This window comes from Palaemon carinicauda, chromosome 16, assembly GCF_036898095.1.
Source record: "Palaemon carinicauda isolate YSFRI2023 chromosome 16, ASM3689809v2, whole genome shotgun sequence".
Taxonomy (NCBI): Eukaryota; Metazoa; Arthropoda; class Malacostraca; order Decapoda; family Palaemonidae; genus Palaemon; species Palaemon carinicauda.
This window is the reverse complement of record NC_090740.1, coordinates 118611077-118623576: the sequence shown is the minus strand read 5'-3', so window position 1 is coordinate 118623576 and position 12500 is coordinate 118611077. Positions and strand designations below refer to the sequence as shown.

The 12500-nt window shown below is 34.5% G+C and overlaps 1 protein-coding gene across 1 annotated transcript in view; it reads right to left on the bottom strand.

Annotated features, from left to right (window-relative positions):
• LOC137655519 (uncharacterized) overlaps positions 1-12500 on the bottom strand; it is a 213386-nt gene that overhangs the window by 39337 nt on the left and 161549 nt on the right. The window contains exons 4-6 of the mRNA XM_068389417.1: positions 8949-9084; positions 7635-7768; positions 1939-2022 (exon numbers count right to left, since the gene is read on the bottom strand). Of these exons, the coding sequence (XP_068245518.1) occupies positions 1939-2022; positions 7635-7768; positions 8949-9084 (354 nt within the window). The remainder of the gene's footprint in view (positions 1-1938; positions 2023-7634; positions 7769-8948; positions 9085-12500) is intronic.

The following is a 12500-nucleotide window of genomic DNA, read 5'->3' as shown; positions in this document are numbered from 1 at the left end:
ATCATTGTTATTATCAGCTAAGCTATAATCCTAGTTAGAAAAGCAGGATGCTATAAGCCCAAGGGCTCCAACAGGGAAGAATAGAGTTAGGAAAGGAAATTGGAAACAAATAAACTACAAGAGAAGTAATGAGCAATAAAAGAATATACTTTTAGAACATTAAAACATTAAAATAAATCTTTCACATATAAACTATATCTTCAGAAAAACATGAGAAAGAGAAATAAGATAGAATAGTTTGTCCGAGTGTACCCTCAAGCAAGAGAACTCTAACCCAAAGCAGTGGAAGACCCTGGTACAGAGGCTATGGCACTACCAAGACTCACGAACAATGGTTTGATTTTGGAGTGTTCTTCTCCTAGAAGAGCTGCTTACCATAAGTAAAGAGACTCTTCTATCCTTACCAAGAGGAAAGTAGCCACTGAAGATTTACAGTGCAGTAAGAAGAATTGTTTAGTAATTTCAGTGTTGTCAGGTGTATGAGTACAGAGGAGAATGTGGAAAAAAGGCCAGACTATTCGATGTATGTGTTGGCAAAGGAAAAATGAGTAGTAAGAAGAGAGGTGGAGGTTGAAGGAAGGGGTCTATAAAGACTTCTATTTATATTCCTTGAGCTTCAGGGTGTAGCCTCAATTGAGGCCTAAGTTCAGGATTGACCTCTAGTGGTTCTCACTTTGATACCTGCCAGGTCAACGAATCCGTATTATTACTATTATTATTATTATTATTACTATTATTATTATTAATAATGATAGCTAAGCTACAACCCTAGTTGGAAAAGCAAGATGCTATAATCCTAAGAGCTCCAACAGGGAAACATAGCCCAGAGAGGAAAGGAAATAAGGAAATAAATATGATATAAGAAGTAATGAAAAATTAAAATAAAACATTTTTAAAACACTAACAACATTGGAGCAGATATTTCATATATAAACTATAACCAGACTTATGCCAGCCAGTTCAACCTAAAAATATTTGCTGCATGTTTGAACTTTTAAGGATTCTTTAAAAGACCATTTCCTCCTTGGTATATAAGAATTATGATAGTGTTCACCAGCTATTAGATTTATATGAAGGATAATTTCATCGCATTGATACGTTAATTAGACCTATATGCTATTCAGTACGTCTATAAGCTCCTTGAAACGTGAAGTAGGAGATGATGAATGGAGAAGTATTGATTTAAAAGCTCAAGATAGAGACAACTGGCGAAATTTAACCGACCTCTTTGTGTCAATAGGCGTAGAAGGATATTAAGGTAAGCTATTTACATTTATCCTGTGTAATTTTTAGCAAGGGTTTGTATTTTTCTACGAAAATTTAGTTCATACAACATTCCTAAAGAGAATACGATATTAGATACAAATCTTTTTAACTTTTCTAACGATACATAGAAAAGAGTATTAAGTCCTCTGGGAAAAAAATAGCATCAGGAATGAAAATAGCACTGGTGGAAGTTAAAACTATTAAAGCACGTACAAGTACGCCGGTACTCCACAACTAACTATAGCCTTCAGAATGAAAGATAGAAAAGCAAACTATGAACTAGAGTTGAAAATCTTTGTTAACAATCCCAAAAGTAATCCATACAATTTTTTTTTTTAATTTTATTTCTATTTTTTTTTTTTTTACATCAGCATATTGCATTTATATATCCTACTTGTGTCAGGTACCGATAGATATTACGAAAGAATTCATTTTTTTATAGAAAGTGACTCTGACTGACGTAATGAATATTACATCAGTCAGTCATACGTAATGATTATTATATCAGTCAGTGTCATGCGTAATGCGTAATCCAATTTTTTTTTTTTTTTTTTTTTTTTTTTTTTTTTTTTTTTTTTTTTTTTTACATCAGCACATTGCATTTATATATCCTACTTGTGTTAGAAACTGATAGAAGTTACGAAAGAATCCATTTTTTATGGAAAGACATACCTTGAAGTGTAATCCTAACCGACGACTTTCCAATCCATCCACGTGTATCCAAGAATGATACGGAATTAAGTGAGTCGGCGAAGCCTGGAAGAAAAGACCAGCTGTTATGACATGCGGTAAATAATATGACATCAGTCAGTGTCATACGTCATCAACACGGCATCAATCAATGTCATAAGTAATCAATATTACATCAGTCAGAGTCATACGTGATGAATCAATATTTTATCAGTCAGTGTCATACATAATGAATATTACATCAGTCAGTGTCATACGTGATGAATCAATATTATATCAGTCAGTGTCATACATAATAAATATTACACCAGTCAGTGTCATACGTGATGAATCACTATTACATCAGTCAGTCATACATAATGAATATTACATCAGTCAGTGTCATACGTGATGTATCAATATTACATCAGTCAGAGTCATAAATAATGAATATTACATCAGTCAATGTCATACGTGATGAATCAATATTATATCAGTCAGTGTCATACATAATATATATTACATCAGTCAGTGTCATACGTGATGAATCAATATTATATCAGTCAGTGTCATACATAATGAATATTACATCAGTCAGTGTCATACGTGATGAATCAATATTATATCAGTCAGTGTCATACATAATGAATATTACATCAGTCAGTGTCATACGTGATGAATCAATATTATATCAGTCAGTGTCATACATAATAAATATTACACCAGTCAGTGTCATACGTGATGAATCACTATTACATCAGTCAGTCATACATAATGAATATTACATCAGTCAGTGTCATACGTGATGTATCAATATTACATCAGTCAGAGTCATAAATAATGAATATTACATCAGTCAATGTCATACGTGATGAATCAATATTATATCAGTCAGTGTCATACATAATAAATATTACATCAGTCAGTGTCATACGTGATGAATCACTATTACATCAGTCAGTGTCATACATAATGAATCAATATTACATCAGTCAGTGTCATACGTAATAGATATTACATCAGGCAGTGTCATACGTAATAGATATTACATCAGTCAGTGTCATACATAATGAATATTACATTAATCAGACTCATACGTAATGAATATTACATCACGCAGTGTCATACGTAATGAATATTACATCAGTCAGAGTCATTTTACTAATGTGTAATATTGTCAATTTAATAATAAGTAAATTTGACACTTTACAAATGAGTAATTTTGTCACATTACTAATAATTAAAAAAAAGTTTATTGACGAGAAAAAGAAAATGTAATAGACACAAAAAAATTCAATTTTTTTCAATCCGATTTAGAGATAAAGTTCATTAAATCGTTGTAGAAATAGTGAAGAAATTGGAGTTTTTTTTTTCTTTTTTTTTTTTTTTTTGTTAAAGTTAAGGGGATGTGATGATTTCGATTAAGATAAAACGCTATGAGAAATAGGAATTTAGCTTATAGGTAATGAGAGATACATTAGTTTCGATTGATATGAAAGATTGAAAAATGGAAATTTTATTGAAAGGCAATGAGTGATATACCGATTTTGATTAGAATGAAGAATTAGAAATGGGGAATTAGCTAACAGGAAATGAGAGATGTTATGACTTAAATTCAAATATAAATTACAAATAATTGAAAAATAGGGAGACTGAAAGTGACTTACGGGGATGCCGTTTATAAAGCAAGAAGACTGATGTGACTTATGGGGATGCCGTTTACAAAGCAGGAAGACTGAAAGTGACTTACGGGGATGCCGTTTATGAAGAAGGAAGACTGATGTGACTTATGGGGATGCCGTTTATAAAGCAAGAAGACTGATGTGACTTATGGGGATGCCGTTTATAAAGCAGGAAGACTGAAAGTGACTTACGGGGATGCCATTTAAAAAGCAGGAAGACTGAAAGTGACTTACAGGGAAGCCGTTTAAAAAGCAGAAAGACTGAAAGTGACTTACGGGGATGCCATTTATAAACCAGGAAGACGGAAAGTGACTTACAGGGATGCCGTTTACAAAGCAGGAAGACTGAAACTGACTTACGGGGTTGCCGTTTACAAAGCAGGGAGACTGAAAATGACTTACGGGGATGCCGTTTAAAAAGCAGGAAGACTGAAAATGACGTACGGGGATGCCATTTAAAAAGCAGGAAGACTGAAAGTGACTTACGGGGTTGCCGTTTATAAAGCAGGAAGATTAAAAGTGACTTACAGGGTTGCAGTTTATGAGGCAGAAAGACAGAAAGTAACTTACGGGGATGCCATTTATAAAACAGGAAGACTAAGAGTGACTTACGTGGATGACGTTTAAAAAGCAGGAAGACTGAAAGTGACTTATGGGGATGACATTTATAGAGCAGGAAAACTGAAAGTGACATACGGTGATGCCGTTTAAAAAGCAGTAAGACTAAGAGTAAGTTACGGGTTGCCGTTTATAAATTAGGAAGGAAGAGAGGGACTTATGGGGATGCCATTTATAAACTAAGAAGACTGAGAGTGACTTATGGGGATGCCATTTAAAAACCAACAATACTAAGAGTGATGTATGGGGATGCGGTTTAAAAAGCAGGAAGACTGAAAGTGACTTACGGGATGCTGTTTATAAATTAGGAAGACTGAGAGTGACTTACGGGAATACTGCTTATAAACTAGGAAGACTGAGAGTGACTTATGAGGATGCTGTTTATAAAACAGGAAGAATGAGATAGACTTACGAGAATGCTGTTTATAAACTAGGAAGACTGAGAGTGACTTATGGGGATGCCTTTTATAAACCAGGAAGACTGAGAGTGACTTGCGGGGATGCCGTTCATAAACCAACAATACTCAAGAGTGACGTACGGAGATGCTGTTTAAAAAGCAGAAAGACTGAGAGTGACTTACAGGATGCTGTTTATAAATTAGGAAGGCAGAGAGTAATTTATGGGATGCTGTTTATAAATTAGGAAGACTGAGAGTGACTTACGAGATGCCGTTTATAAATTAGGAAAACTGAGAGTGACTTACGGGAATGCTGTTTATAAGCTAGGAAGACCGAGAGTGACCTATGGGGATGCCGTTTATAAACCAAGAAGACTGAGATTGACTCATGGGGAAGGCATTTATAAACAAGAAAGACTAAGAGTGACTTGTGGGGATGCCGTTTATAAACCAATAATACTAGAGTGACGTACGGGGATGCTGTTTAAAAAGCATAAAAGACTGAGTGACTTACGATATGCCTTTTATAAATTTGGAAGGCAGAGAGTGACTTATAGGGATGCCGTTTATAAACCAGGAAGACTGAGAGTGACTTACAGGGATGCCTTTCATAACCAACATTACTGATTTTGACTTACGGGGATGCCGTTTAAAAAGCAGAAAGACTGAGAGTGACTTACTGGGATGCCGTTTATAAACTAGTAATACTGAGAGTGACTTACTGGGAGGCTGTTTATAAACGAGGAAAACTGAGAAGGACTTATGGAGATGCCGTTTAAAAAGCAGGAAGACTGAAAGTGATAGGGATGCCGTTTAAAAAACAGTAAGGCTGGGAGTGACTTACGGGAATACCGTTTAAAAACCAGAAAGACTGAAGGTGACTTACTGAGAAGCCGTTTATAAACAAGGAAGACTAAGAGGGACTTTTTGGGATGCCATTTATAAACTAGGAAGACTTAGAGTGACTTACGGAGATGCCGTTCAAAAAGCAGGAAGACTGAGAGTGAATTACGGGAGGCCTTTTATAAACCAGGAAGACACTAAGTGACTTACGTGGATGCCATTTATAAACCAAGAAGACGGAAATTGACATACGGGGATCCTTTTTATAAACCAGAAAGAATGTTAGTGACTTATGGTGATGCCATTTATAAACTAGGAGGACTGAGATTGGATCTACTGGGATGCCATTTATAAACCAGGAAGACAGAGAGTGACTTAAGGGGATGCCGTTTATAAACCAGGAACGCTAAGCGTGACTTAAGGGATGCCGATTATAAACCAGGAAGACTGAGAGTGACTCACGGGGATTCCGTTTATATACCAGAAAGACTGAGAGTGACCTATGGGGTGCCATTTATAAAGCAGGAAGAATGAAAGTGACCTACGGGGATGCCGTTTATAAACCAGGAAGACTGAGAGTGACTTATGGGGATGCCGTTTATAAACCAGGAAGACTAAGAAAGACTTACAGGGATGCCGTTTATAAACCAGGAAGACTAAGAGTGACTTACGGGGTGCCGTTTATAAACCAGGAAGATTGAAAGTGACTTACGGGGATGCCGTTTATAAACCAGGAAGATTGAAAGTGCCCTACGGGGATGCTGTTTATAAACCAGGGAGATTGAAAGTGACCTACGGGGATGCCGTTTATAAACCAGGAAGACTGAGAGAGACTTACAGGGATGCCGTTTATAAACAAGGAAGACTAAGAGGGACTCATGGGATGCCGTTTATGAACTAGGAAGACTGAAAGTGACTTACGAGGATGCCTTTTATAAACCAGGAAGACTGAAAGTGACTTACAGGGATGCCGTTTATAACCAGGAAGACTGAAAGTGACTTACGGGGATGCCGTTTATAAACCAGGAAGACTGAAAGTCACTTACGGGGATGCCATTTATAAACCAGCAAGACAAAGTGACTTACGGGGATGCCGTTTATAAACCAGGAAGACTGAAAGTGACTTACGGGGATGCTGTTTATAAACCAGCAAGACAAAGTGACTTATGGGGATTCCGTTTATAAACCAGGAAGACTGAAAGTGACATACGGGGATGCCGTTTATAAACCAGGAAGACTAAGAGGGACTTATGGGATGCCGTTTATAAACCAGGAAGACTGAAAGTGACTTTCGGGGATGCCGTTTATAAACCAGGAAGACTGAAAGTGACTTACGGGGATGCCGTTTATAAACCAGGAAGACTGAAAGTGACTTACGGGGATGCCGTTTATAAACCAGGAAGACTGAAAGTTACTTACGGGGATGCCGTTTATAAACCAGCAAGACAAAATGACTTACGGGGATGCCGTTTATAAACCAGGAAGACTAAGAGGGACTTATGGGATGGCGTTTATAAACCAGGAAGACTGAAAGTAACTTACGGGGATGCCGTTTATAAACCAGCAAGACAAAGTGACTTACGGGGATGCCGTTTATAAACCAGGAAGACTAAGAGGGACTTATGGGATGCCGTTTATAAACCAGGAAGACTGAAAGTGACTTACGGGGATGCCGTTTATAAACCAGGAAGACTGAAAGTGACTTACGGGGATGTCGTTTATAAACCAGGAAGACTGAAAGTGACTTACGGGGATGCCGTTTATAAACCAGCAAGACAAAGTGACTTACGGGATGCCGTTTATAAACCAGGAAGACTGAAAGTTACTTACGGGGATGCCGTTTATAAACCAGCAAGACAAAATGACTTACGGGGATGCCGTTTATAAACCAGCAAGACAAAGTGACTTACGGGGATGCCGTTTATAAACCAGGAAGACTAAGAGGGACTTATGGGATGCCGTTTATAAACCAGGAAGACTGAAAGTGACTTACGGGGATGCCGTTTATAAACCAGGAAGACTGAAAGTGACTTACGGGGATGCCGTTTATAAACCAGCAAGACAAAGTGACTTACGGGATGCCGTTTATAAACCAGGAAGACTGAAAGTGACTTACGGGGATGCCGTTTATAAACCAGGAAGACTGAAAGTGACTTACGGGGATGCCGTTTATAAACCAGGTTAAAGTTGCTGCGGGTTTACTTCTGGAAGATGTGCAGTTCAGCCGAGCTGTGTCGCCGACTCTGTAGTGGAGGCGACCGCCGCTGATAGTCGGACCTCTCTCGGGAAGTTCTGTAATTAGAATTGTTAATAAATATTACGATTTGGGAACAAATAACCTCTAGTATATACGTTAGTTTTAATCTATTTATGTTGTGTAATTATGTATAAAAGAACATTTAGAAGCGACGCACTAGTAAACGCAGTAGTAGTTATCTTTAACAATTATACCACAAAAAACGTATTAATAAGGTATATAAACAGTTTAATGTGAAATAATGATAATCTCGAAAGATACGTGAAGTATGAAAGATATCAATAAACATGAAGAAAATTAGCGTTTTTAAAGTACTGAACAAGATTTATAATATTTCTATTATTATTATTATTATTATTATTATTATTATTATTATTATTATTATTAATATTATCATTATTATCATCATCATTGCTATTATTATTATTATTATTATTATTATTATTATTATTATTATTATTATTATTATTATTATTATCTGCCAGTTTAAAGAACATGAGTTAAAATTGCTCAAAAAGATTTAAGGAACGAACAGGGTCTCAAAATATTCTAATTTCTCAAAATTTTACGAAACTCAAACAATAAATAAAGAGGTGCCACAGTGTCTTTGATTTTTCTCAATCCTTTTTTCTTTATTGTAAATCGGTAGTTTAATCATTGTTATATCAAAGTGTCCATCTTTTGCATGTTCATATAGTAGATTATTGTAATAACTGTACGAATTCTTGATATTTAATCAACTAAAATTTCACCTAGAAATTTTAAATTTTTAAATTATCACAATTAATTTTTAGTATTTGTTCAGCCATCAAATATTTGCCTTACTGTAATGGATTTCAGTCGTCAAAGTTATTTCTGATTGATTATGACTTTAAAGTTTAAAAATGTGATCCTACTTATATCCTCTGAATATAATTACGAATAAAGACGAATTCTCTCAGATTTCACCCGTATTATTATTATTATTATTATTATTATTATTATTATTAGTATTATTATTATTATTAATAGAATCATCATTATTATTATCAAAGTCATTATCATCATCATTTTATTAAATTCCTCTTGCTATATTTACTCGCTCATATGATAAACCCAAAAGACAAACATCCGAAAAAGCAAACACACAAACACACATGCACACGCGCAATCGACAGAGACACACAACTTGCAAACAAATGCCAGAAAAGAGTTAAAGGAGGGCTTCTAACTCACCCACGACAACCATAACACTTTGGTTGGTATAAGTGTGGAAGTGCGGAGAATCCGCCGAGATCTCGCATCTGTAGACGCCCGTCGAGTTGAAGGTCAAGTTCTTCAGGAGCACCCGGCGCTCGTTCGATCTGTGGATCTGCAACGAAGGAAGAGAAAGGATATGAGCTTATTATTATTATTATTATTATTATTATTATTATTATTATTATTATAAGAGAGATTACTCGAGTGCCATATTAATATTATCATTAATATTGGCTAAGCTATAACCCTAGATGGAAAAGCAGGATGCTATAAGCCCAGGGGCCCAACAAGGAAAATAGCACGGTGAGGAAAGGAAAAATGGGGAAATAAAATATTCTAAGAGTAACATTAAAATAAATATCTCCTATATAAACTATAAAAACTTTAAACAAAACAAGAGGAAGAGAAATAAAATAGAATAGTTTAAACAAAACAAGAGGAAGAGAAATAAAATATAGTGTGCTCAAGGTTATGCTCAAACAAGAGAACTCTAACACAAGACAGTGGAAGACCATGGTACAGAGGCTATGGCACTACACAAGACTAGAGAAAATTGGTCGGATTTTGGAGTGTCCTTCTTCTAGGAGAGCTGCTTACCATAGCTAAAGAGTCTCTTTTACCTTGACCAAGAGGAAAGTAGTCACTGAACAATTATAGTGCAGTAACCCCTTGACTGAAGAAAAATTGTTTGGCAATCTGTGTTGTCAGGTGTATGAGGACAGAGGATAGTATGTAAAGAATAGATCAAACTATTCAGTGTGTGTGTAGGCAAAGGGAAAATGAACAGTGATCAGAGAGAAGGATCCAATATAGTACTCTCGGACCAGTCGAAAGATCCCATAATTCTCTAACAGTAGTATCTCAACGGGTAGCTGGTGCCTTGGCCAACCCACCACGCCATATGTGGATGAGATCATGATGAGGAGTGGATGGAGATGGTTTGGGCATGCTCTTCGCAGTAACCAAGAGAGATTAGCTCACCAAACTTTCAACTCGGCTCCAGATGGCACTAGAAGAGTTGGAAGACCCAGGCCTACATGGGTGAGGAGTATGAAGAGTGAAGTAGGAGATGATGAATGGAGAAGTATTGAATTAAAAGCTCAAGATAGACGACTGGCGAAATCTAACCAAGAACCTTTGCGTCAATAGGCGAGATAATGATGATGATGATTATTATTATTATTATTATTATTAATATTATTATCATTATTATTATTATTATTATTATTATTATTATTAATAATAATATCATCATTATTATTATTATCATTATTATTGTTAATATTATTATCATTAATATTATTATTATTATTATTATTATTATTATTAATATTATTATTATTTTTAATATTATAATTATTATTATTATTATCATTATTATTATTATTATTATTATTATTATTATTATTATTACCTAAGCTAGAACTCTAGTTGGAAAATCAGGATGATATAAGCCCAAAGGCTGCAATAGGGAAAAAATAGCCCAGAGAGAAAAGGAGATAAGAAAATAAATAAACTGCAGAAGTAATGGACAAGAAAGATAACATATTTCAAAGAACACCAACAAAACTAAAATAGATATTTCATTCATAAACTAAAAAAAAAAAAAAAAAAAAAAAATGAGTCATATCAGCCTGTTCATTCAACATAAAAATATAACGATGCAAGTTTTAACTCTTGAAGTTCCACAGATTCAACTACCTGAATAAAACTTCTAGAACACTGTGTAGTATTGAGCTTCACGATGGAGAAGGTATGACTATTAAAAGTAAATGTATACCTGTTACGAATAGGATAAAGAATAATGTATTGCACTGCCTTTGACCATATATATATATATATATATATATATATATATATATATATATATATATATATATAAAGAGAGAGAGAGAGAGAGAGAGAGAGAGAGAGAGAGAGAGAGAGAGAGAGAGAGAGAGAGAGAGAGAGAGAGAGAGAGAGCAATGTGATTATTATCACTTCGTAAAATGCAATCGTAGCTGGAGATGGAGAAAGCCACAAGACTAGAGGGCACTAAGAGGGAAAGAAAAAGAGAAGTAGACGAAAGAATATAAAAGGAAAATGGAACATGAAAAATGAGATAAATATCAACATGAAACAGACAAGTCATGTATAAACTATATTAATAATTTCCCCTGGAAGTGATGCTGTTCCGGTTGCCAGCTAGCTGCTTTTTATCGTTTTTACATCTATACTGAGCACTATATTGATTTTACATGACGACTCTGGCACTCTGATTGTTGAATCATGAATCATGACTGATATTGTAATTCTAATAAAACAATAGTTATTTAGATATACAGCAGAAAACAGTCTGATTGTTCAAGCAAGGGTCATGACTAGTATTGTAATTCTCATTTAACAATAATTGTAGAAATACACCAGAAAACATTCTGAGTGTTGACACAAGAGTCATGACTAATATTGTAATTCTCATTTAACAATAGTTATTGTAGAAATACACCAGAAAACAGTCTGATTGTTCAAGCAAGAGTCATGACTAATATTGTAATTCTAATTAAACAATAATTATTGTAGAAACACACAGAAAACAGTCTGAGTGTTGACACAAGAGTCATGACTGATATTGTAATTCTAATTAAACAATAATTATTGTAGAAACACACAGAAAACAGTCTGAGTGTTGACACAAGAGTCATGACTGATATTGTAATTCTACTTAAACAATAATTATTGTAGAAACACACAGAAAACAGTCTGAGTGTTGACACAAGAGTCATGACTGATATTGTAATTCTAATTAAACAATAATTATTGTAGAAACACACAGAAAACAGTCTGAGTGTTGACACAAGAGTCATGACTGATATTGTAATTCTAATTAAACAATAATTATTGTAGAAACACACAGAAAACAGTCTGAGTGTTGAGACAAGAGTCATGACTGATATTGTAATTCTAATTAAACAATAATTATTGTAGAAACACACAGAAAACAGTCTGAGTGTTGACACAAGAGTCATGACTAATATTGTAATTCTCATTTACAATAGTTATTGTAAAAATACACCAGAAAACAATCTGATTGTTCAAGCAAGGGTCATGACTGATATTGTCATTCTAATTAAACAATAGTTATTGTAGAAACACAGCAGAAAACAATCTGATTGTTTGAGCAAGAGTCATGACTAATATTTGCAAGTCTAATTAAACAATAGTTATTGTAGAAATATACCAGAAAACAGTCTGATTATTCAAGCAAGGGTCATGACTGATATTGTAATTCTAATTAAACAATAATTATTGTAGAAACACACAGAAAACTGTCTGAGTGTTGACACAAGTCATGACTAATATTGTAATTCCAATTACACAATAGTTATAAAAATAGGCAGAAAAATATCCTTGTTTTAACACAAGTCATAATCAATATTGTAATTCTAATTTAACAATAGTTATTATAGAAATACACCGAAAAAAATATTATTGTGTTGACACAAGAGTCATAATCAATATTGTAATTCTAATTAAACAATAGTTATTATA